Here is a 26,499-nt window from a genome sequence, read left to right as displayed (position 1 = left end):
CCACCCACGCGCGTCTCGCTCTTGCGTAGACTGGGAGGAACAGGGACCCGATCCCAGACTTATTTCCACGTCAGCCGCAGATTCCCATTGGGCGCTGCGTCCCTCTCGCCAGCTCGCTGCGTAATTTGCCCAGGGCATCTGTGTGACAGGGCAGGTTTGCAACCGAAGACGTTTTTACAGCAGGTCTGCAGAGTAAGGCAACAGCCGAATGAATGCACAGTTGGGCGTAGAGAGCCCTCTTCTGCAGGTTTTTCCTTGAATGCCTAATTCTGCTGACCCCTAACATTTTTGCCTGCTCGTCAGCACCGCTGTGGCCCCACTAAGTCCCAAGTTTCCTCCATCTTAATTATATCTAATAAAATATTTTTTAATGTATTAAATCTTCTGTGCTCATCAAACGAAAGCAATCGCCAGTTACCCAGACCTCTCTTTCCAAAAAAATAAAAAATAAAAAAATACAGTACTTTTTTTCCAAATTATGGGAATCTCAGCCCAGCGACCTGCTGCTGTTGCCCTTGATTTTGCAGAAATGCGCATCCCGTGGCAACATTATTTCTTTGCATGTTAATGCAGGATTGACATTTTGGGCTGCACCGTCCTGAGCGAGGAGAGGGCTGTACTTAAATGTTTAAAATCATGCAAAATTCAGATGCTCCTCTGGTACTGCCCCCCCCCGCGCGCCCCGCCCCGCCTCTCGCGCTATGGCGCATGGAAGAGAGTAACTGTTCTTCTGTTTGGTCTCTTTGTCTGGAGGATGCGAGGCGACTTTGGATGCTGAGGAGAGGCGGGGTGTGCGGAGAGATTACCTCATCCTATGCGCCCTGAGCCAATGGCTTTTCTCCTCCCCTGGTTTCTCCAGGCAGATTGGGGGTGTCTCGACCAACCGCAAAAAGCCTTCGCCCGTCCCCATGGTGACGAGGTTGTATATAGGGAGCCGCGTTGCCCTGTGTGCTACAGGTTCTCTTACATCGACCTCCTAAGAGTCGCGCTGTAAGAAAGCAAAAACCCTCCTCGGCTCCCGTTTGATTTCTCGAAGCTCGGCAACCAAGAGGCAGATATGGTAAGCGCCAGCGCCTCTCGGCTGCGGGGGGGGGGGGGGTTCGGAGGAGGAGGGGGTGGCACAAAGCACAGGCAATCCTGGCAGCATTTCTCCTGGCCCGCCCCAAGCCAGTTCTGCTTTCTTCCCCATCTTTCCCTTGGCTCTTCTGGGCATGCTTTGTCCCTGCGCCTCTGCGGGGGCTCTTTTTCTTCCATCGGCTGGCTGCTGCTGCTGCCGAGCTGTGGAAATGCAGAGAGCCTTCCTGAGGCTGCTGGTTCCTCCTTTTCCCTTCCCCTCTGCAAAAAAAAGGGGGAAAGGACGAGCTGTTGTTCTCCAAGGCGGCGGCGGCAGCAGCAGCAGTGCATCCTCAAAGCCTGACGCAATGGCTTCCCCTTGGCTGGGAAAGGCGAGGCAAGGGTGTCTTCCTGCCTGCGTAGCGCTGGCTGCGGGCTTGCGTCTCCATCTCCAGCCCTTCCCAGCTGCGGATGCGCATAAGAGGGAGGAGGAGGAGGCAGTGTCAGCGGGGAAGCAGCGGTACCAGCCCCAAGCAAGCCTGCGCTTTAACCCGAATGCAGGGGCGCAAATGGAGCCATCTGCAATTCAAAGCTGCTCTCCTGACTCGGAAGGAAGTGGGGTGGAAGTCGAGGGGGGGTGTTATTTCACAGGATGTAAACCTGATTAGACGGGGGGTTATCAGTGATTATAAAATTAAAACCAATTAAAAAAAATAATCCAAACAAACAACGCGTACTAAATGCAGCGGCGTAGCACGGGTTGCAGGCGCTCGGGGCAGGGCAAGTGTTGCGTCCGCTGGTGGACTGGGCAGCTGGGGTGGGTGGGAGGGCGCGCCTGCCCACTAGACCAACCCGCCTGCCGCCACACCTCAGCTGCGTTGCGGGGGCACCTGATTGCGCCCCTTCAAAAATGTGGGGCCACGGACTGCCCGCCCACGCTACGCCTCTGCAAATGTTATGGGGTTGAAGCTTCAGGATTCCACACACCCCCTTGGAAGTAAACGTGTTTCAGCAGTAGCAAACAAAAGCAATAGGTTTCCGTCTGAAACAAAATACTCAGTATGATTGATTTCTGCGCCACTAGCGATTCCGCAAGGGCACAAAAGTTAGCACCAGTGCAGCAGTGGTGGGGGCGGGGGGGGCGGCTTATACCGAAGCTTTCTTGTCTTATGCAGCAATCCTGCGCTCTAGGAGGCAATGCTACCAGAGGCAGCGGAGCTTGCTTCTGAGCAGGAAGGCATGCGTAGGCTGGAAGAAAAAAATCGCCACCAGCCACCAGTTCAGGAATTGTCAGCTCTGCCGATTTCTTGTGCGCAGAGGGGATCATCTTGGCAGAAGCCACGCCTTTGCATCGCTCCAAGAGATTCCGCATAAAGAGCAGCATTGTTAAGCGAGGAATCTGTGTTAAGGATGGGCAGCAGCCGGGAAAAGGGGGTGGGGGAGGGCAGGGCTGGGGACCCACCGAGAATCACGTCGGTTTAAGTGGCAGCTCCTTCCCTCTCCCCCCTCCCCCTCCCAGCCCACAGATTGGTCTGAAGGCAGAAGGCGATGGCTGAGACAGCAGACAAAGAGCGTGGCTCCTCTGGCAGATGTGACCAGAATAATTATTGAGAGACAATAATGCAAGGCGGCTTAACTGCACTGGTTGCCGTTTTCGAAAAGCACCCTCGCCGTTGTGGTGTTGCAGATAGCTTCCTATAAATTTCCTGCTCTGGAACGACTCTTTAGCTGCCCCTGAAACTTTCCCAATATAATAAAAAGATACTCACGCATCCTCAATTTTCATGGCAAGAACAGACAGCGACATGCCCTCCTTGGCAAGAGATAGGAGGTTTGTCTTCTGGTCCAGACACCCTCAATGATTGATTTCATTCCCAAGCATGTTCTCAGCCGAGGTCAGAGAAGGGAAAATTGGCAAAACGGTATAATGAGATCATGCTGGAAATAGACTCGGCTGTGTTAATCCATCACAGAACGCAGGCTCCAGCAGTCAGCGTGGGCGTAGTCAGCAAAAATAATTGACTAGAATGGGTGTACCTAATGCAGAAGAATACCCAGTATTCCTGGACAGGGTGTGGCATTTCTTGGTGTTCCCTATGGGCTAAGGAATAGATCTCCTCAAATGACTAAATGTCCCTGAAAGCAATGGAGACAATACCTGGGATTGGGCACATTGTGCTTGCAAAGTGGAGGTGAGGAAAAGACTGACGATAAGCCCAAGGGTTCAAAGGACTTGGGTCTTCTGAAAATTCAGGCATTTGCTATGTGCCATATAAGGTTGAGCATTCTTGGATAATACGTCTCCAAATCTCCATGAGCAACAAAGCTGGATAGTGAATTCACTGAGATTCATAGTATCCAAGGAACAATAGGCGGGGTGTGGCACCCTTGCCCCATTAACAGGTATGCTACTAGAGCATTTAAATTTCACTGGATTCTCTTCAAGGGGATTAAGGTGGCTCTCTCCCACTGTTTTTTAGTTCCCATTTGAACAAGTGTTTTTGAACAATGGGCTAGCACCTGCTGCACAATTTTTGGCTTTTGTATATATAAATAACTTTTATTAAATTTTCTGTTTTACAATTTAAAATACTCATTTAAACATCCTTAAAATATCAGTGACTTCCCTTCTTCTCTTCCCATGGTTCATTTTGCATATCAAAAATCCCTGCATATTTTACAAAAACTAAACCATTCAGTATTCCATCATTGCATCCATCAAAACTTATTTACACTGTTGGATTTATCTTAATGCTTCCAACATTTTCAAGTGCACACAATTTCCCCCCATGTATTCAATAAACATTTTCCAATCTTCTCTAAACGTGTGTTCTTCTTGTTCTCTTTATCTGTATGTTAAGACTGCAAGCTGCCCATGCTCTTGTCAGTTGAAGTTGCCATTCTTCTTTATCACAATTATTGGTTTTGTCATTCGCTGACCTTTTCTGGTCACCTTCTATGCATCTGCCACAAAACTGGTTGCCTGCGTTTCTTCTATCAATGTCCAGTTGCCAGGACTGAGGTAGCGATTACAGGTGTAGCCTACGAGCAGAATCCTAAATAGCAGGATTATGAAAACCACCCAAAAGCAAATCCCAATTAATACATATATGTGCTTCATCTTCACTTTCAGCGTGAGTGCATCTCCATCCACGTTGGCCAAGCTGGAGTCCAGATTGGCAATGCCTGCTGGGAGCTCTACTGCCTGGAACATGGCATCCAGCCTGATGGGCAGATGCCCAGTGACAAGACCATTGGGGGAGGAGACGACTCCTTCAACACTTTCTTCAGTGAGACAGGAGCTGGCAAGCACGTGCCCAGGGCAGTCTTTGTGGACTTGGAACCAACTGTGATTGGTGAGCAAACAAGGCACTTCTAATAGCCTTCTAGCTATGTTTGTGTCTACAGGAGGGATGCCAGAGGTCTTAATGTTTCCACTTGCTTCTCTCCGCAGATGAGGTGCGCACTGGCACCTACCGCCAGCTCTTCCACCCCGAGCAGCTCATCACTGGCAAGGAGGATGCTGCCAACAATTATGCCAGGGGCCACTACACCATTGGCAAGGAGATCATTGACCTGGTGCTCGACAGGATACGCAAGCTGGTAAACATGTTTTGTCTGATGGAAGATTTGTGAAGGATAGAAAACGGTGCAACATGATCGTATGTTGCTGTTTTGTTTACGGCCATATAACAAATATCAGTAGTTAAAGGAAGATCATTGTTGATATTAGCTACTAGGTTAGTATTGAAATTGCAGGTATACATTAATTATAGACCTTATTCTAATGTTAGGGATTACAAAGTTAGCTTGACATTGGAGTTACATTGAAGATCAAGCTAACCTACTTGAAGAGAATATGTATAAATCATCCTAATAAGTTTATGGGGAAATGGATGTTTCTTGTAATGCTTTTGAACAGGAACTAAACTATTATTATTTTTAAATCCCATTTTGCAAAATTCTAAATATGCTCACTGGCCCAAAAAGCTTGGTGACACAGAATGTCATGAACTAGATTGATACACGTTCACTTTAAGAAGCTACATAAGTAGACAGTCCTTTCTCATCTAAACAGAATGGAGAGAGAAAATAGTTTTTTTATTTATTTATTTACATTAGCATCAATTGCAGGTTTCACTTTATGTTCAAGCTGAATTAAACTTTTGAGCTGGGGTCTTTTAAAACCTCTCTCTTTCCAACAGGCCGACCAATGCACAGGTCTCCAGGGCTTCCTGGTCTTCCACAGCTTTGGTGGGGGCACTGGCTCTGGGTTCACCTCCTTGCTGATGGAGCGCCTGTCCGTTGACTACGGCAAGAAGTCCAAGTTGGAGTTCTCCATCTACCCAGCTCCCCAAGTCTCCACAGCTGTCGTTGAGCCCTACAACTCCATCCTGACCACCCACACCACCCTGGAGCACTCCGACTGCGCCTTCATGGTAGACAACGAGGCCATCTATGACATTTGCCGCAGGAATCTTGACATTGAGCGCCCCACTTACACCAACCTGAACAGGTTGATAGGTCAGATTGTGTCCTCCATCACAGCCTCCCTGCGATTTGACGGGGCCCTGAATGTAGATCTGACAGAATTCCAAACCAATCTGGTGCCCTATCCCCGAATCCACTTCCCCCTGGCCACCTACGCCCCGGTCATCTCAGCTGAGAAAGCTTACCATGAACAGCTTTCTGTAGCAGAGATCACCAACGCTTGCTTTGAGCCGGCCAACCAGATGGTGAAATGTGACCCTCGTCACGGTAAATACATGGCCTGCTGCCTGTTGTACCGTGGGGACGTTGTTCCCAAAGACGTCAACGCTGCTATTGCCACCATCAAGACCAAACGTACCATCCAGTTTGTGGACTGGTGCCCCACCGGTTTCAAAGTTGGCATCAACTACCAGCCCCCCACGGTGGTCCCCGGGGGCGACCTGGCCAAAGTGCAGCGTGCCGTCTGCATGCTGAGCAACACCACAGCCATTGCTGAGGCCTGGGCTCGCCTGGACCACAAGTTTGACCTGATGTATGCCAAGCGTGCCTTTGTCCACTGGTACGTTGGGGAAGGGATGGAGGAAGGCGAGTTCTCGGAGGCCCGGGAGGACATGGCTGCCCTAGAGAAGGATTACGAAGAAGTGGGTGTGGATTCTGTCGAAGGGGAGGGTGAAGAGGAAGGAGAGGAATACTAAAGCAAAATGTCACAATGGTGCTGCTCTTACAGGGAAATTAAAGCTATTTAACAACATTCAAGTTTTGGTCTGATCAGTTAATTTATGTAGCCGTGTTCAGAAACCTTTGTTTGCCCTACAATAACTGATCTGTGCCCTAAAACATGAAGGTTTTTATTACAAGCCCTAATCATTTAATGTTGTGGGTTTGTGAATAAAAGGCATTCCCTGTCCTAGAAGATTTGTGTCTTTGTCTTTATTCTTAACACATGCAATATTTATTTTTTGAAAAATATATTATATTGGGCATTGATTGGGGGCACATTCCTATCCGGCGGTACCTCGGTTTTCAAATGTAATCTGTTCTGGAAGACCATTCGAATTCTGAAATGTTCAAAAACCAAAGCTTTTACTTGTGGAAAACTCAATACGGAAGCCACGTGGCACGTTCGACTTCCGAAAAGTGTTCGAAAACCGAAGCAGTTACTTCTGGGTTTTTGGCGTTCTAAAAACCAAAACCTTCGACTTCCAAGACTTTTGAAAATCGAGGTACTAGCCCTGGGTTTACCCTACAATTACGCTGGCTTAAAGGCTGCCTTGTCCAATGAATGATGAGCCCGGGAGCAGAGAGGGAGAGACCCACGGTTTGAAACCACCAGAATTGCACACAGGAAAAGCAAACTTGCCTTAGTCCTTGTCATTTCAAACAACACAGCTTTCTAGCTTTGCTTCTTCACTGCCTCACCCCCTGCCTGTTTCTGCCACACTTGTATCGAGGATCTTCAATATGGTGCTCACTGCATATATTACCAATTACAATTCCCATAAACCAGGGTCTCCAGCTGTTTTTGGACTACACATCCCATCATCCCTGACCACGGGCCCTGCTAGTTAGAGATATAATGGGAGTTGCAGTCCAACAACAGCTGGATACCCAAGTTTGCGAAGCCCTGCTGTAAGCCTTGATCATTGGTTATTCTGGCTGGGACTGATGGGAGTCAAACAATAGCTGACAAGTACTATGTTCACTGGGACGCGGGTGGCCCTGTGGGTTAAACCACAGAGCCTAGGACTTGCCAATCAGAAGGTCGGCGGTTCAAATCCCCGCAATGGGGTGAGCTCCCGTTGCTCGGTCCCTGCTCCTGCCAACCTAGCAGTTGGACAGCACGTCAAAGTGCAAGTAGATAAATAGGTACCGCTCCAGCAGAAAGGTAAATTGCGTTTCCGTGCGCTGCTCTGGTTCGCCAGAAGCGGCTTAGTCATGCTGGCCACATGACCCAGAAGCTGTACGCTGGCTCCCTCGGCCAATGAAGCGAGATGAGCGCCGCAACCCCAGAGTCTGCCACGACTGGACCTAATGGTCAGGGGTCCCTTTACCCTTTACCTTACTATGTTCGCTACCCCTGAATAGCAGCTTCTGCAACTTGGACATACTACAGCAGTATGTAAAGTCAGGGGATCAGAAGAACCCCCATATTCCACCAGCAGCCCATAATTTGAGCACTGCTAGTGAGGGAACGATCCAAAGTTTTTCTTACAGCCAAAGCTTAGCTTAATTTATTTTATTAAAATCCTACTAACATTCAGGGTACTCAACCTCAGAAGGCTACCACAAAGCACTTGCAGTTTATCTCCCATGTAGTCACAGATGCAAACACAGACGATTCCTATCTGCTGGCGTTTTACTTTTAAAGGTTATTTGCCTAACTACAATTCTGGAAAACGCTCACCATGGTGTGTAATTCCCATTGAATTCAGTGGGCCTTCCTTCTGAATGGACATGTATGGGATTGTAATGTATTTTGTATTTTAAAACAAACAAACAAACCCTACCATTTCTGCTCCTCTGAACCAGAAGGGAACAAATGTTTTAAATAAATAATGAAAAGGAAGTAAGAAGCGGAGTGAAATTGGAGATGGGGAAAGCTGAGAAGAATGAGCATGCCATGAGAGAATAAACTCACATGTGCTGTGAAAATGTCCAGCCCAAAGATCTACAGGAAGTCAACACGCCTCAAAGAAAAAGAGATGTCAAAAAGAGAAAAACTGTTTTCAGTATAATAATAATAATAATAATAATACCCCACCCATCGCCCATCTGGCTGGGTTTTCCCAACCATTCTGGGCAGCTCCCAACAGAATATTTAAAAACACGATAAAACATAAAACATTAAAAACTTCCCTAAACAGGGCTGCCTTTTATTTCTTTTTCAAAAACAATAGTTGCAAGAGAGTATTTATATATATATATATATATAAAAGGACGTGGTGGCGCTGTGGGTTAAACCACAGAGCCTGGGACTTGCCAATCAGAACGTCGGCGGTTCGAATCCCCACGATGGGGTGAGCTCCTGTTGCTCGGTCCCTGCTCCTGCCAACCAACTTCATTATTTGCATACTTCATTATTTCCTCTCAGGCGTGTGTAGATTCCTAGCATGTTTCCCAAAAAGTATTGTAAAACGATGCTAGTGTAGACTGCTATTGCTACACATTTCAACTAATTTATTCACGTATAGATGTCTTTAAATGCAATGCCATGCTTAGGGACATACGAAGCTGCCTCACACCAAGTCATATTACCCACACTGGCTGGCAGGAACATCTCTAGGGTTTCAGACAGGAGGTTTCCCAGCCCTACCTGCAGGTGGTGGGACACAGGTGGCGCTGTGGGTTAAACCACAGAGCCTAGGACTTGCCGATCAGAAGGTTGGCGGTTTGAATCCCCGTGAGGGGGTGAGCTCCCGTTGCTCGGTCCTGGCTCCTGCCAACCTAGCAGTTCAAAAGCATGTCAAAGTGCAAGAAGATAAATAGGTACCACTCCGGCGGGAAGGTAAACAGTGTTTCCGTGCGCTGCTCTGGTTTGCCAGAACTGACTTAATCATGCTGGCCACATGACCCAGAAGCTGTACGCCGGCTCCCTCGGCCAGTAAAGCGAGATGAGCGCTGCAACCCCAGAGTCGGCCGCGACTAGACCTAATGGTCAGGAGTCCCTTTACCCTTTACCTTACCTGCAGATGGTGGGATTTGAACCTGGGACCTTTAGCATGTAAGGCATGTGTTCTTCCCCGAAGCTACGGCCCTTCCCAACCCCACATGTCCCAAGCAGACTGGGATAATGGGGTTGTGCTAAAAATCCTTGAGCTTATGTGGAACGTTTTTAAACAATGATGTGACCATGCTCATTATTGCTATTAACGTTGGTTGTTGAAGCGATGTCACTCACTGGAGATGACCATATGACTTTTGCATGGGTAAATACAAATATTGCCCCCAAACTAGTATCGAATCACACTATTTTTTCTTTGGGAGGGAGGATTGCTAATTCTTTGTGAACAGATGGGCACGATGTAAATAAATATAATAATACTGGCCTGCCCTTACAGTGATGTTGCAATGATATATATGAAGTGCTCTGAGCATTCGAGAGAAAAGACAATATAAATGAGTATATTGGGGGATGCCATCCAATTCTCAGAAGACTTGTGTTTAGCAATACAGTGGTACCTCTGGTTACGTACTTCATTCGTTCCGGAGGTCCGTTCTTAACCTGAAACTGTTCTTAACCTGAAGCACCACTTTAGCTAATGGGGCCTCCTGCTGCTGCTGCGCCGCCGGAGCACGATTTCTGTTCTCATCCTGAAGCAAAGTTCTTAACCTGAGGTACTATTTCTGGGTTAGCGGAGTCTGTAACCTGAAGCGTATGTAACCCAAGGTACCACTGTATATGGAAACATGGCTGCTGGGACTGCGGTGTTGAATCGGTGGAGACAGCGAACAGGGAAGAAGCTCAGCATGTTAGCGAGAAAGGCTTTTATGTATCTAACAAGCCATGCTGTAGCATCCATTCAGGAGCAGAGGACTACAAGTGTTTAATAAAGGGACTATTGTTACGTTATATATACAGTATATGCTTATTTTACAGGACCACATTCTTTCTTTGTTTATGTGCATGTATATATCCAAAGTGGACGCGGGTGGCACTGTGGGTAAAACCTCAGTGCCTAGGACTTGCCGATCATATGGTCAGCGGTTCGAATCCCCGCGGCGGGGTGAGCTCCTGTCGTTCGGTCCCAGCTCCTGCCCACCTAGCAGTTCAAAAGCACTCTTAAGTGCAAGTAGATAAATAGGGACCGCTTTATAGTGGGAAGGTAAACAGCATTTCCGTGCGCTGCGCTGGTGCTGGCTCGCCAGAGCAGCTTCGTCATGCTGGCCACGTGACCCGGAAGTGTCTTCGGACAGCGCTGGCTCCAGGCCTCTTAAGCGAGATGAGCACGCAACCCCAGAGTCGGACACGACTGGCCCGTACGGGCAGGGGTACCTTTACCTTTTATATATCCAAAGCAGCATAGACTTGGCCTCTCAAGTGCCCAAGTCTGTCCTCTTTGGTGCAAATCAGTTTACCATACACACTATTTTATTTGGACCCAGATTCAGTGATGTGGAAAGCAACCAAATTAGGCTAGGACCATTGTGGAGGCTTCTTGCTTCACCGCAGATCCAAATCAGAACCTCACTTTGGGTGGGAAGAACCTGAATTTTCTTGTCTTGCCGTTCACTGTTATGGGGAAATTTAAAACTGGCTGCAACTCCTTTACCTTTTGATAGGACTGCATGAAATTTGCAAACTCTTGTGCAGATAAAGCCCACTCAGTTTAAAACAAATAGGTTCGAGTGTTGGGGGTGTTTTGGGGCGTCTTTAACATTTTTATTTACCATATTGGCCTGAATATAAGCCGCACTCGAATATAAGCCTCACCTTTAAAATTGGAGGGGGGGAATACTTGAATATAAGCCGCTCCATTCCTCTTGCCACGGTCATGGTGCTGTTTGCCCCACGCTCCTGGCTGTTTACCATAAGGTCAAAAATATAAGTCACACTTTAACTTTTCATGATCAGAATTTGGGGGGAAAGTGAAGCTTATATTCAGGCCAATACGGTATTTATTTTAAAGGGAATGTCTATAACAGAAGCCGATAATATCTGCAAGCATGAATGAATACTGGAGTGAGTAATGCTGTCAGCAAGTCCTGGTAAGCAAATCTTGGTAAGGATCTAGATACTATTTTAGTCTGATCTGGAAGGGTTCTTCTTATGCCCTTGTATTTTCCAGTTACCAAGGAACTATCACAAAGGGCAAATAAACATTCTAGAGGAAAGGTACCATTTTTCTGCAGCATGTCTTGCTACTAGATTCTGAAATGGACACAAACTCCAGACTCTAACAGTGAGTCATACAGCCTTAACTGAATCTTCCTAGTCCCTCTCAAGAACCAGAGAAACTTACGTTTGAGGTGATAGTGTTACCAACAACATGTGATGATGCTAATATTTCTTTGGCATTTCATTAGACTGGGAACATCTGGAGAGGAGAAAGGAACCGTCTTCAAATCCAAAGCACTCCAGTTCTTTGCCTTCATTACAGATTTGGCATCACATGTCAGGATGAGTAATCCTAGTTTCTTCCTTATCTTTAGGAAGATTTCTTTCCTACCTAAAGGCAGTGCTAGCATGCACAGTAGGCACCCAAAACATGCAAAATTTGTGCGAAGTGTGCAGGCTGCAGGCAGGAAGTAGAAAAAATGAGAATCATCTCCTGCCTTCTTTGTGCCTGTAGTTTGCACCAATTCCCACTACTGACATTTTCAGTGGAGGTTCAGCACAAAGGAATAGCCGAATGCAAAATCCAGTTGGGTTGGAGGACAGAATTCCTCTCCTACTGTAGATATTAATATTGCATAGCATGAAGCAATTGGATGCATAAAAACAATCTCCTTTGGAAATAAAAATTGTCCAGACCCATAAATATTATTCAAAGCCTTTCTAACCAGAACGTCTTCAAAACAGGTACAAAACAATCAATGATACATCCATAAAGTTGTATAAAGCATATGCATATAGGTGGTTCATATAACATAATTACAATTAGAGTAAAAATTCAAAGGTCTGTCTCTTCCATAGCTTGCATTAGCCTGCGTTCAGCCTAAGGCTATGCAGCTCCTAGAGAGACTCATTTATCACATCTTTCTCTCACTGTGCCTGGGAACAAATGGCCCAGAGACAACACCCTTCAAGATGGAGATTTGCAATTGAATACCTTTCACATGATCTAAAGTTAAACATCCATGTGAAAGCGAGCAGAGAACACCAACAGCTAATTATCAGCTCAATTAGAAGCTTAGAGAGCTTCAGTATGCTGTAATGGAATTTTCCAATGTTAAACCCTGTCAGCAATACACATGCAAGCATTCTCCATTTCTGGTGCAATTAAACAATTATACATAACATGCCCTCCCCACTCCACCATAGGAGCCAACTTCCAGGGGCTGAGGTCCCTTCACCTCCCCCTATAAATTGAGGACCCCCCCCCCGTTAATGAGCACTGCCGTTCAAATGATGTGTGTGCGCCACATCATGTGATCAATCATGTGGGGTGGGGCTTACCTGGGCCTCCTCAACATTTTATTCAAGTTGGTATCCCTGGACCCCAGCTAAGGGAGACTGGGGGAAGCTATAAAATGTTTAGTATGTGAGAATTGTCCCAGGCGAGCAAGCAGAGGGCAGGGATAGAGAAAATGAGATTAAAAGGGACACCCTCGTTAAAGACCGCAATTGTACTTAATAAGGTGAGGTTGCAGTAGTAGGTTGTACAGTGGTACCTCTGGTTGCGAACAGGATCCGTTCCGGAGGCCCGTTCGCAATATGAAAAGAGCACAACCCGCAGTGGCGCATCTGTGCATGTGCAGGTTGCAATTCACCACTTCTGTGCATGCATGTGATGTCATTTTGCACGCATGCACGAGCGGCGAAACCCGGAAGTAACCCTTTCCGGTACTTCCGGGTCGCCGCGGGACGTAACCTGAAAGAACGTAACATGAAGTGGACGTAACATGAGGTATGACTGTATGGGCAATGTATCTGGAAGATAAATTGTATATCGAGGAGTTTATGATCTAACACGGTTGCCCTTCCTACCTCAGTTCCTTCCTCTTCTTATCTCTTGTTAAGTTCTTTGATGGCATGAGAACAGCATTTAATGTCCTAATCAGTTGGGAGGAAGTGATGGTGCTAGGCAGTAGCGGAGAAAGGTGGGGGTGGTCCGCCCCTTGTGTCATCCCTGAGGGGGGGTGACATCACCCTGGGATGCACGCCACCGCTGGCGCACCCCTCTAGGATGCTTCCCGCTGCTGGCACACACCCCGGGACACGTGTCCCCGCCGGCACACCCCTGAGGCGACTAGCCCTGCCCCCGCAGGCTGCTTCAGGTGCTGTAGCAGCTAGCTCCGCCTCTGGTATCTTCTTTGATGTTGGACACTGTTTTGATAAAGTGAAGCATTGGGAGGGGGTGGCTAATGCATAATCTGCACATAGCCAGTCGGACAAGCCACACAAGCTAGTTATCTACAAATCGGGCAGAGTTTTTAGGATAGGCTCATGCACGGACTGATGGCCACAGGGCCATGCGCACCGAGGCTACTTGGGGGAGTCACTTTGCCGCTTCTGGAGGGCTTCCAAGTGGCAGGTTGAAGTGCTTGCTTGGTGTGCGTATACTGCTTGCTGCTTAGAATAAAATCTTTATTAATATAAATCTTGTGACGTGGATAGAGTGCAAATCAGAATCTGTAAGAGAGGATGGTAATTGTGAAAGCCGATGTAGGGAAGGAAGGAAGTCCGGGCGCGATAATGCGCACGGTAAATAAGTAGACACCAAAATGTTGAATGTAAGAGTATATGCTTTATTTATTTTTTGTTTTGGAAAATCAATAAAAAACATTTTTTTAAAAAAAAAAAGAATAAAATCTTTAATCTTCTCACTCACTTGCGTTTTGTATTACTTGTTTTTAATATTTTATTAAGGATTTTCTTGTTTTACAGAAGTGTAATGCCTCGTATTTTTTCCCCCATGTAACATTTTTACAAATCCGTTTCATTTGTTGAGGCATTAGGGAGAGAAGAAAAAAAAGAAAAAAGAAAGGGGGGGTGGAGAGAGGGAAGATGGATAGGGGTGGGGTCGGGTGGCGGTGTTTCTATTATGTTTAATGTATGTAGAGTTTGGTGTCAGCGTTGCTTGTGTTGTTCACTTGTGTTCGTTTGGTGGTGAGAGAGGTTGGGGTTGGCCTAGGGTGTGATTGTTGTTTTGTATTACTTGTGAATCTCATTTCAAAAGAACCACCTTCCATTTGGCCAGACAGAGGTGGGGATGTTTCACAGAGCAGAAAGGCGTCGGATCTGCATTGCGCAGGGGAGTGCAGTGAACAGGGGCAGAGATGCCACGTGGGTGCTGGGTGGGAAGCCAGGTCTCTTCCATTCTGCCTGCACACACAGACCGTGGAGCCGGCAAAACGAGTGCGCGCAAGGCAAAACATGGCGTTGCAAGGAGGTTCGCCTTGTTTCCCGCCCATCCTTCTTTCCCCGCCCTCCCCGATTTTACAAAAATGTAAATCCAGCTTCATACAATTGACATCCAGTACCCACAGCCGGGAGACCCATCTTTGAAACTTCCCTTCATTCAGTCCCTTCTCCATCCTTATACAGGGCAGCAGAGGAGCCTTTGCTTGGCAGTCGTGCGTATTTGCATCTTCGCAGCCTTTGCTGCTTCTGCCCAAGGGCAGGCGAGCAAAGCCGGTCCCAGTGTCTCACGGTCTGCAGCAAACTCCAGAGATATTAATATTGTCGTGGCTGCCGCAGTTTTCCTCTGCAGGATGAAGCTGCAGCCACGCAGCGCACCGCTCGGCGTCAGCTCACCCCCGCTCTGCAGTTCTGCCTTATTATTTATGGCATCCGGGACATTCCTCACTCATGCTCTGCATTTGGCTCCCTGTCCTCTTGTTGTTCCAGAGCCCTTTTAATCCCCTTGCACATGGCCGTGTTGTTGTTGCTTTTCCAAACGATCATCTCTATCTAGGACAAAGACTGGGGCTTTCTGATTCTTTTTTCATTAAGGAAGGCTTATCGATCTATGATGATGCTACGACAGGTTGGGCTAAGGTCAGAATAAAATCAAAATGCAACTGTGCTGGCCTTCCTTGAATTCCAGGCCTGTCTAATAAATCACTCAGCAGATCCAGCTACAAGGGGGATGGGGTAAGATACGCATATTGTATCTCAGCCAGAAAGCATGCGAGTTATTTGACCACCAAATATGCTGAGAAGCCCCTGCAGCTGTCCGCCATTTGTCTCCCAGACCCACCCACCCAATTCCAGCAGGATAGAGATCATTCTGAAGTCGGTTTTTCGTTTTAACGCCACAAGCGGTATTTTGCACCGTGCATTTCAATGCTATTTTAAACAATGCAACGATGGAATTGCCCTAAAGAATATAAGCCCTGTGTTAAAAACAGAGACCTGCTGGGGAAAGCGTGGTTTGGGGAAGGTTTGCTGAAGATATGGGAAAATGCAGCCCCATTTCTCTGCTTCGATTTTCGAGGGGGAAGGGAGCTGTGTACAGCTTTTAAGAACGCATGTGTCTGCGCACACGATTCTACTGGAGGCCTGCAACTGTTGTGTCCCAGACAGACGGCTTAGATAACACATTATAATCCAAAAGCGCCACTGTATCCCTATGGGGACAATAGGATGTGACTAAAAGGGACAGTGGCGCCATTCGAGTGGCCTCATGTCCCCCCTGCATTTCTTCCTACATAATGACCCTTTGATCCTCTCCAAAAGCAAAGATAATTGCCCTGTTGAAGGATCAGGGCTCTCTTGTCTCCCTGGGGGGGGGGGGGAGGACTGTTTTGTTACATCACTCTATGAACCGTTGTTGTTTTTAAATAAATAAATAAAATACCCTGTGATCGGGAAGTCGCATCAAGAGTTTTCGATGCAAGGAATTCAGCTGGGTGCTATCAAAGAATCTTGAAGCCTGTCCCCTAAAAAAATGAAGGATTCGCCCTCGCCGAAGAACAGGAAGAGTGGATCCACGCAGCCCACACACCTCGCCGCCTCCCTCTCTTCCCCCAAAAACCCATCTTCCCAGCGAAAAGGGGGACATTGCTTTCAGCCAATCACGGATTGTGAGCTCACAGACGGACGTGCCCGGCTGCCCAATGGCAACCGCGCAAGCAGAAGGATTATCCTAAATGCATAGCCAGCCCAGCTTCTCCCGCCCAGCCCTGGGAGGGAGATGTGAGATAAAAGCAGCCGGGCGGCCCCTCCTTCTCCCATTCGGTTACTTACATCGACTCTTAGCTTGTCGGGAGAAGTAACATCCCTGGTTTCTGTCCCTTCTTTCCTTCTCCTGCTTCCTGAAGCCCTTCCTCGTTGACATCATGGTGAGTGAGGCGAGGCAGGAGGAGGAGGAGGAAGAAGAGCCGGAGTGTGTGGTTTTTTTTTGGGGGGGGGAGAGAAGGGGGTGCTTATTTTTTTTGCAAAGCAGTAGATCCCAGGGTGGGGCGCCCCTCCGATGTCCAGGGAAGCGTGGGGCGAAGGGATCGGGGCGGGAGGGGGAGAATCCTGGGGCCGGACTGGATTCCCCACGAGGAAAGCCACCGGCGATGATGGCTGGCTCAAGGCTGGAGCGCGCGCGCGCGCGCGCAAGGATTACGGGATCCACCGCTTGGAGGGTCGGGGTGGGGGCTGGGGAGGAGGTTTTACCTTAAGGAGCATAAGCCTCGAGAAACTGGAGGAGCCCAAGGGGCAGGCAGCTCGCCCATAGTGGCTCGGGAGAGGATGCGATGTGTCTCCTGGCGGGGAAATCGATTTGGATCTCGGAAAGGGCGCATCTGAAACAATAACAAAAACGCGAGGCGCTCGGTAAAGAGGGGGCTGGAAAAGGATCGTGGCAGGAGCCGGGCCAGTCCTTGATCTCGGGAGGGAAGGTGGTGAGGTTTTCTTGTTTGGGGGGGGGGGCGCTGGAGAGCAAGGGTGGGGCGGAGAGAAGGTTCTAGACTGGGTGGCCAGGAGCTGGTGGTGGTGGGCCTGGAGGAGGGCGATGATGGAGAAGGGGAGATGGGATCTCAAAAGACGGAGGTGCTAATGGGGGGGGGGCTTTATTTCTTGCATTTTATGCCGTGCCCTGTACGGTTCCCCCCTCCCTCTATTTCACCCTCCAGCCAGGTGGGTTCAGCTGAGTTGACGGAGACACGCGATGCGAAGCCGGGTCAATCCTCGGCTCTGATCCGACCCGTTCACTACCGCCTCCGGATTAATGGCAGGATTGGAAGAGTGTGTGTGTGTGTGTGTGTGTGTGTGTGATCGTAGTATTTAGGTCGGAGGCAGCCCTGCTGCTGAATTGCAATTGTGGGAGAGGAGCAAGCATCAGGTCGGCACCGACTAGATGGGCCATGGGGCGAATCCAGCAAGGGCTTTTTTCCCGTCTGGAGGTGGGAATGCAAGAAGGCTCCCCATCCCCCCCCCCGCCACTGCAAGATAGATGCCAACTTCTTAATAGGATCTGAAAGCTCTCCATATCCTAAAAGCCCTTAAGATATAGTCCCCGTTATCCACTGGAATAGACATTCTTGCTGATGCCACTGGGGAAAAACTACTGGGGCCAAGGCTTGCCTCCCAATTATTATTATTATTATTATTATTATTATTATTATTTGGAATTGCAAGCCTTGTCATCCGAGATGCGTGGGAGGGATTTTGCTAATTTCAGTGGGTTATTCGGATTATTATTATTTCTTCTACGCTGATGGTGATGGGGAGAGGTTGAAAAGGCGCGTGGAGCCCCCCTTGGCTCCTCCCCCGCGCGCCCGCTGTTAACATTTTCCCGCGCTGCGAGGCTGGAAGAGGGGGCTGTTTGCCTTTGGCGGGCGGAAGGGGCGCTGAGCCCGCGCCACGAGGTCTGCTTCCGCTGCAGCAACAGCAAAGATGCAGCAGCTGCGTATGCTTCCCCTTCCCCCATCCGCGAAGCAGTGCACACATAACATATAATGTTTCGGCACAAGGGGAGGTTGCTCAATCGAGGGGTGGGGGAGCTCACCAGGTTTTCCTAAAGTAGCCCAAGAATTTTGGGGTCTTATCTAGAAAAAAAGTTCAAGAACTTTCGGGGTGTCCTGGTTTTTACTTTTTTGTGTGAAATGTGGCAACCCTATCCCCTGCTTGCTTCTGCAAATCTCCTTCCCCACCCCAACCTTTTGGAAACGTTGCAGAACATTAGGATCCATAGCTCTACCAGAGCTCTATCTTTGCTATATTACACCCCCTTATTATTATTATTATTGCAAGATTTCAGGACTGGACATAACAAAACCCCTAGTAATAAGGTGCAGTGTGAATTTGAAAGGAGACCTATAGAAAGGTCAGTTAAATATTCCTCCTTACAAAACTTCTTGTAGTCCTACTAGCGTAATTTGTTGGTTACAATTGCTTGTAGTTCATATACTTCTTCCAATCTTCTGTAAATCTCTAGTCCCGCAGGTTTCGAAGTGCTACAAAGTAGATAAAGAATAGAGATACTGGTTATGAGTTTTAAATGTAACAGGGAAAATAAGAAACGTATACTAAGAGATTAGATTGGAAAATTTTCAGACTGGACTGATGGAAGTAAAAAAAAATTTGAATAAGATGTAAAAATATGTTTAATTACTGTTGAAAATGGTATTTATATGTGTCAATTAAATAGGTAACTGGGTGGCTGGAGTTCTGCTTTTCCTCAGTAACACATATCCAGGCTGGTAGGTCATAGAGTTGGAAGGGGACCACAAGGGTCATCTATCCCAACCCCTGCGATGCAGAAATTTCAGCTAAAGCATCCGTGGCAGGTGGCCGTCCAACCTCTGCTTTAAGATTTCCAAGGAAAGGGAGTCTTACTGAGCCCTGGGATGCGTGAGGAAAGCCATGGCCAAGGCAGGCCGCTGAAACCAGGGGTTAGCACGACGCAAGGGGCTGTCCTGAATAATGAGGGTTAAATTTGGGGTCCCTGGGGCATGTTCTGCTACTGCCTAATTTGCCCTGCTTAGAATGTAAAGATAAAGGGACCCCTGACCATTAGGTCCAGTCACGGACAACTCTGGGGTTGCGGCGCTCATCTCGCTTTACTGGCCGAGGGAGCCGGTGTACAGCTTCCGGGTCATGTGGCCAGCATGACTAAGCCGCTTCTGGCGAACCAGAGCAGCACACGGAAACACCGTTTACCTACCCACCGGAGTGGTACCTATTTATCTACTTGCACTGGTGTGCTTTTGAACTGCTAGGTTGGCAGGAGCAGGGACTGAGCAACGGGAGCTCACCCCGTCATTGCGGGGATTCGAACCGCCAACCTTCTGATCGGCAAGCCCTAGGCTCTGTGGTTTAACCCCCAGCGCCACCCGCATCCCTGCTTAGAATGACTAATGTCTGAAATGCTCGAGAGCCCGATGGCCTCTCAAGTGCCATCTGTTGGGATGAAGATTCGAAAGGCATGTTTCAAAGCAAGTGACACCCTGGGGTGTGTGGTCTGTGCCTGATGAGCACAAGTGGATTGCAGAAGGCATCTGACAGGAATCTACATCTAGGCTTGAGATAATCCTCACAGCAGGCCGCCAGCAGGTGCTGCACAGAGTAAATTGACTCTCAAAGGGTAGGGCTAGTGGTTTCCGGTCTCTGCTCTACACATGGGGGAAGAAGCCGATTCCATCGGCTTTTTGTCTTCCGAGTCAGCTGACGGCAAGTGGCGTGACCTGCTGGTTGCTGACTGCAGAGAGTACAGTCACAGCTTTGTGCTGAACAGCTTATTCATGCTGTTTTTTTTATAGACTGCAGAATTCCCCTCTGTGATTAAGTCTGTCTCAGTGCGGGAACTTCATTAGGCCTGCAAATGAAAGCTAATGTTTTTTAAAAAATTCCTCTTTCAATATGGTGAGCTAGGCCATGCCAGCTGAACTGTAAACGTACCTCGCTAGCAATCTTAACTGGAGCACGACGTTGCTCCCGTTACCAGTAAATTCGTGCAATTCTTTTCTTTTTGATCCATTATACAGTGGTACCTCGGGTAACATACGCTTCAGGTTACAGACTCCGCTAACCCAGAAATATTGCTTCAGGATGAGAACAGAAATCGTGCTCCGGCGGCGGCAGCAGGAGGCCCCATTAGCTAAAGTGGTGCTTCAGGTTAAGAACAGTTTCAGGTTAAGTACGGACCTCCGGAATGAATTAAGTACTTAACCCGAGGTGCCACTGTATAAAGCACAAGGTTTCCTTCGCGAAAGTCTGAGGGAGGGGCCACACAGTGTTTGAAATTCCCATTGATTTGGGCGCGTTTTGCGAAAGGGAATTTCAATAGCGTAAGCGGCTTCTGAGCTCTGGGTGCAGTACTGCGCCTGAGATTTTAGATTAAACTGCAGATCGTAAGGAAAGGAGGACCTTTTTCTGCCTCCCTGCTTCCAGATGCTCTCTGAAGACTGGAGAAGGACTAGGCCAGGCACGTCCAACAGGTAGATAGTGATCTACCGGTAGATCACTGGATGTCTGTGGTAGATCACTGGCTCCCCCCAAAAAGCTCAAGTTTGGCTCCCCCCAAAAATGTTTTTTTTTAAAGTTAACATTTAAAAATATTTAAATTGCCCTGCACCCCCAAAAACCGGGGTTTTCATCCTCTCTTAAAAGTTCAGCAACTTTGACCTGATCCCCCAAAAAGGGGGTATATCACTGCCAGTCTTTGTGAGTAGATCACAGTCTCTCGGGAGTTGGCCACCCCTGGACTAGACCACGTGAAAAATAAACTTAAGATTTTAGCTGCATTTTCAGCTTTGTATTCTTTTTTATAAAAACATGCCCAGACATTCCATTGTTGCGCCCATAATAATAACAAATAAATAAATAATACTTTATTATTTATATCCTGCCCATCTGGCTGGGTTTTCCCAACCACTGGGTGGCTTCCAATCTAGGTTTAAGATGCCATTTAGCTCTTCACTTTCCTGTCTCAGTTTCTAACATTGGGACCACATAATCTTTAATGCAAAGAGCCGTAGAAAAATACCAAAGCAATAAGGACACCTGCTCAACGCATAACAGTCCCCAGTGTGGTTCAATAAACTGTTTATGAAGGGAAATGTGAAATGGGTCTTGTTTTAGGACTGCTTGGAACATTTCTTCTAATATGAATCATCAAAACTTTATTCCATTTCTCACATGTTACTCTCAAAACTAGTTGGGAGCTCTATCCTATCGTACAGCTGATCCTGATACATTGTGCTAATACAAAGAACTGCACCCAGCAAGGGCCTTTTCGATGGAAAATGACATTTAGGGTGGGGCCTCCTTTTATGGGGAACTCCCGACACAGGTGTGTCCAGCCTCTACTTTGAGGTGGTTGGTTCAGACGCCATTTTTTTTTTTGCAGGTATTTGTGGGAAGGAGAGACCTGATCGCTGCTGCTATTAGCAACATTGTTTTGAATGTGTTTCTATTTTATAATGTATCTTACCTAGGGAACCGCTCTGAAACCTTCGAATGAAGCGTGGTATGGGAACTCAGTCAGTGATCCGCTTAGCTTGTTCAAAGGGTTGTATATAAATCTGTGCAAAGGGTTGTATATAAATAACAAACAAAACAAACCTGCTAAATTTGTTCATCAACGATTCCTCTCTCTCCTTGTTGCAGCGTGAGTGCATCTCCATCCACGTTGGCCAAGCCGGAGTCCAGATTGGCAATGCCTGCTGGGAGCTCTACTGTCTTGAGCATGGCATCCAGCCTGATGGGCAGATGCCCAGTGACAAGACCATTGGGGGAGGAGACGACTCCTTCAACACGTTCTTCAGTGAGACGGGAGCTGGCAAGCACGTGCCCAGGGCAGTCTTTGTGGACTTGGAACCAACTGTGATTGGTGAGCAAACAAGGCACTTCTAATAGCTTTCTAGCTATGTTTGTGTCTACAGGAGGGATGCCAGAGGTCTTAATGCTTCCAATTGCTTCTCTCCGCAGATGAGGTGCGCACTGGCACCTACCGCCAGCTATTCCACCCCGAGCAGCTCATCACTGGCAAGGAGGATGCTGCCAACAATTATGCCAGGGGCCACTACACCATCGGCAAGGAGATCATTGACTTGGTCCTCGACAGGATCAGGAAGCTGGTAAATAACTTGCAGACAGGTTTTAATGAGGACCTGGGTGAGTTTAGTAGGATAAAGCATTTGAAGGCACCAGTGGAATGATCTCAGGCAGGCAAACAAGCCCCGATAAGAATTAATGAGTCTCTGACAGTTTTACGGTATGTTTACTTACAATTAACTTTCACAGCAAGAAGGATGCCAAAGTCCAGCCCTTCCTCTCTTGTACTTCCCTTGCATTTTAGCCCTTTCAGCTCTTATGGTTTGGGGAGAAGGTGGGTAAACTCCCCCCTCCCCGCTATCAAACGAAAATCCTTCTAAGTGCTGCCTACCTCCTGGTTGCATAGCAACCCCCTCAATGTCATCTATCTCCTCCCCTCCCTCTGCCTACGAGCCCTCTGAGACGGCTGCTCTATCTGAGTCTGGGAACTCTTGGTGAAGGGGCGCCGAACTAACCCACTCTTGCTCTGTTTGTGGTTGCAATCCCTCGTCTCCAGAGTCAGACTCTGGCTCCCTCTGTACTGACATTCATCCATCTCCAGTGTCAGACTTTTCCCAGGCGTTCGATTCAGCCACATCCCTGAGAACCAGTATGGTGAGAAGAACCCTTTCTGGGTGTGGTTTTAGAAGCTGATTATCTCCAGATTTGAGGATATGCAAAGGGAAGGGAATTGTGTGGTCTGAAAGCAGTGATGAAAGGCCATGGATGAGTGGACAGTTCAGCACTAAAGGATCGAGTTCCCCTAACAAACCCCATTGGTGGAAGTCCTCTGCAAGGTTTCCCACTTGTGGAAAGGGGGTTCCCTGCTCTCCTCAATCCTTGCAACCACCGAAATCAACTCGTGTGAGGTTAGAACTCCCAGAACAGTGCATGGTTAAAGATAAAGGACCCCTGGATGGTTAAGTCCAGTCAAAGGCGACTATGGGGATGTGGCGCTCATCTCGCTTTTCAGGCTGAGGGAGCTGGCATTTGTCCGCAGACAGCTTTCCAGGTCATGTGGCCAGCGTATGGAAATGCTGTTTACCTTCCCATCACAGCAGTACCTATTTATCTACTTGCACTGGTGTGCTTTTGAACTACTAGGTAGCAAGAAGCTGGAACAGAGCAACAGGAGCTCGCCCTGTTGTGCAGATTTGAACCACTGACCTTTCTGATCGGCAAGCCCAAGAGGCTCAGTGGGTCCTTTACCTTTTACCTTTACCTCCTTCCCTCTTGCTTACTTGGCTTTGCAAAGGTAGTGCAAGGGCTGGGGGGGGGGGCAATGTTGCCAAGGGCTGCCAAAAAAGGCATTGAAGCAATGTGTTGGATCCCCCTTCAGAGAACAAGGAGTGAGCCTTTTCTCATACCCAAATTCAGCTACAGATTGGGATTTGTTTTGGATTTACATAACCACAGTGCTTTTTCCTGGGGGGGAGCAGGGTACACATACCCCTAAGCATTTTGTGAATCTCATTACTTTTGTTCATTTACTGTATTTGGTATGACTTGGATTTGTGAAGGCTTAGAAGTGTGGAGCCATAACAAGCTTCTGCCCATCTTAGCTACCCAAACCCCCAGATCCATCCTGGTTGCTCTGCCTATGTAAACACTAGCCTCTGTCCTTTGGTGAGGGCAAGCGTATTTAAACACAAATCACCATGTGAGCGATGAAAGGGATAAAACGGGGGGGGGGGGGTTGGAATCCTCAGATGAACCGCAATCAGCATGAGACATCTGGGGAAATCTGATCATGAAAAGCAGCCAAGACTTAACTGCAAATGCATGAGGGAGTTTTGAGCAGATAAATGCATGGTTTAGTCTGGGGGTTGCCAGTGAAATGGTATTGATGTGAAGAAGTCCTTGAGGGCTGTGCTAGTAACTTTTACAGTGGTACCTCGGGTTACAGACACTTCAGGTTACAGACTCCGCTAACACAGAAATAGTACCTCGGGTTAAGAACTTTGCTTCAGGATGAGAACAGAAATCGCACCGCAGCCGCGGTCGGAGGCCCCGTTAGCTAAAGTGGTGCTTCAGGTTAAGAACAGTTTCAGGTTAAGAATGGACCTCCAGAACGAATTAAGTACATCACCGGGGTACCGCTGTATTTAAAACCAGCATCCTTTCAAAACTGCTGCTTCTGCCGTGGCATAACATGCCTAGAGAAGCACAGCTGGAGTTTGGTGTTAATATTGGGATCCAAAACAGTCTTGAAGAGATCAGTATATGAGGCTGTTAATTTGTTAAGTAGGGCCAGGAGTCAATTTAGTTGCTGAATGTTTATCCTGCCTGTTAAATTCTGTGATTGGGCTTTTCAGCAAAGGTGTGGAAAGCCTTGCATAAGACAAGCGTATTAAGAATCTTTTAAAAATGAGCACTAAATATTGTGTGATTATTTCTAACAGGCCGACCAATGCACAGGTCTCCAGGGCTTCCTGGTCTTCCACAGCTTTGGTGGGGGCACCGGCTCTGGGTTCACCTCCTTGCTGATGGAGCGCCTGTCTGTTGACTACGGCAAGAAGTCCAAGCTGGAGTTCTCCATCTACCCAGCTCCCCAAGTCTCCACAGCTGTCGTCGAGCCCTACAACTCCATCCTGACCACCCACACCACCCTGGAGCACTCCGACTGCGCCTTCATGGTAGACAACGAGGCCATCTATGACATTTGCCGCAGGAACCTGGACATTGAGCGCCCCACTTACACCAACCTCAACCGCCTTATCAGCCAGATTGTGTCCTCCATCACAGCCTCCCTGCGATTTGATGGTGCCCTGAATGTAGATCTTACAGAATTCCAGACCAATCTGGTGCCCTATCCCCGAATCCACTTCCCCCTGGCCACCTACGCCCCGGTCATCTCAGCTGAGAAAGCTTACCATGAACAGCTTTCTGTAGCAGAGATCACCAACGCTTGCTTTGAGCCGGCCAACCAGATGGTGAAATGTGACCCTCGTCACGGTAAATACATGGCCTGCTGCCTGTTGTACCGTGGGGACGTTGTTCCCAAAGACGTCAACGCTGCTATTGCCACCATCAAGACCAAACGTAGCATCCAGTTTGTGGACTGGTGCCCCACCGGTTTCAAGGTTGGTATCAACTACCAGCCCCCCACGGTGGTCCCCGGGGGCGACCTGGCCAAAGTGCAGCGTGCCGTCTGCATGCTGAGCAACACCACAGCCATTGCTGAGGCCTGGGCTCGCCTGGACCACAAGTTTGACCTGATGTATGCCAAGCGTGCCTTTGTCCACTGGTACGTTGGGGAAGGGATGGAGGAAGGCGAGTTCTCGGAGGCCCGGGAGGACATGGCTGCCCTAGAGAAAGATTACGAAGAAGTGGGTGTGGATTCCATTGAAGGAGAAGGGGAGGAGGAAGGAGAGGAATATTAAGCCTGTTCTCCATCACTTCTGCTGCATGGCTCATCTCCACGGTTTTTTCAGCTTAACACACTTAGCATACCTGTTAACTGGGGGAGTGTTGTCTATGAAAAAGTGCAGCAGTCTTCACTAGGTTATCTCTCCATTCCACTATGTGATTATGTCAATTTTCCATGTCTTTTAAAGTATCATCATGTCTGTGAAATAAATGCTTTAAAATGATCTGGATACGCATCATTGAATTATTAGCGTTCTCTTAACATCAAGGGTTATTGCACATGGACTGAAAGTGCTGGAAATGCTAGTTCTTGCCTATTACGCTATTCAGTATTTTCACGTTCTTAAGAAACTGGTAGGACAGAAGACAAATCTCTTTAACTGATGTCCATAGCCATTAATATATAAGCTAATATGCAAACTTGTACAGTATATAGTTTATTTATTGTTCCTTTGATGTCTGGACTTTTAAGTACAAGTACACAATATCATCATCATTTATTAGACTTACTAGTTTTTGCAAACAGATCATTCAGTAACTTGCACCATATTTACAAACAAAAGAACACAGCGACACATTAACAGAAAAATACTGTACGTGCAATTCATGAAAAACGTTGGAAGCAAAAAGCAGCTGCACAAAGCTTTGGCAGCACACGAACTGCAAAACCATCATAGTCCATTAAAAGCCAGCAGATGCTTGCCTATAACTTTGCAGCTGTGTGGTTTGTTTTTTTTTAAAAAACATCTGTCCCAATTTGATTTACTAAAACTGGCTTGAGAAAAGGAGAGAAAGAAACACAGTGCTAATTGGCTGGTAAATGTCTGCTTAGAAATAAGTCCCATTAAGTTAGATGAGGGTAAGTCCCAACTAAATGGGTATAAGGCAGGGGTCAGCAACCTTTTCCAGCCGTGGGCCGGTCCACCATCCCTCAGACCATGTGGTGGGCCAGACTA

General features: G+C 47.7%; 2 protein-coding genes across 3 annotated transcripts; both read left to right on the top strand.

Moving 5' to 3' along the window:
- The first annotated feature begins 917 nt into the window (after positions 1-917).
- On the top strand, positions 918-6,457 carry TUBA1A (tubulin alpha 1a). Its single transcript, XM_083427780.1, has 4 exons — positions 918-1,060; positions 4,187-4,409; positions 4,508-4,656; positions 5,259-6,457. The coding sequence occupies exons 1-4, from the start codon at positions 1,058-1,060 to the stop codon at positions 6,237-6,239; spliced, it is 1,356 nt and encodes a 451-aa protein (XP_083283906.1). The 5' UTR covers positions 918-1,057; the 3' UTR covers positions 6,240-6,457.
- Positions 943-25,767, top strand: LOC310671537 (tubulin alpha-1B chain). Of its 2 annotated transcripts, none has more exons than XM_083427781.1 (4): positions 943-1,060; positions 21,749-21,971; positions 22,070-22,218; positions 24,577-25,767. In XM_083427781.1, the coding sequence occupies exons 1-4, from the start codon at positions 1,058-1,060 to the stop codon at positions 25,555-25,557; spliced, it is 1,356 nt and encodes a 451-aa protein (XP_083283907.1). In that variant the 5' UTR covers positions 943-1,057; the 3' UTR covers positions 25,558-25,767. The 2 variants fall into 2 exon arrangements, with proteins under 2 accessions (XP_083283907.1, XP_083283908.1); XM_083427782.1 differs by lacking the exon at positions 943-1,060 and adding an exon at positions 16,281-16,491.
- The last annotated feature ends 732 nt before the right edge of the window (positions 25,768-26,499 follow it).

This window comes from Podarcis tiliguerta (genome assembly GCF_965153285.1).
Source record: "Podarcis tiliguerta genome assembly, chromosome: 2".
NCBI lineage: Eukaryota > Metazoa > Chordata > Lepidosauria > Squamata > Lacertidae > Podarcis > Podarcis tiliguerta.
Note: the sequence above shows the minus strand (reverse complement) of the source record. Positions and strands in the feature narration are given on the sequence as shown.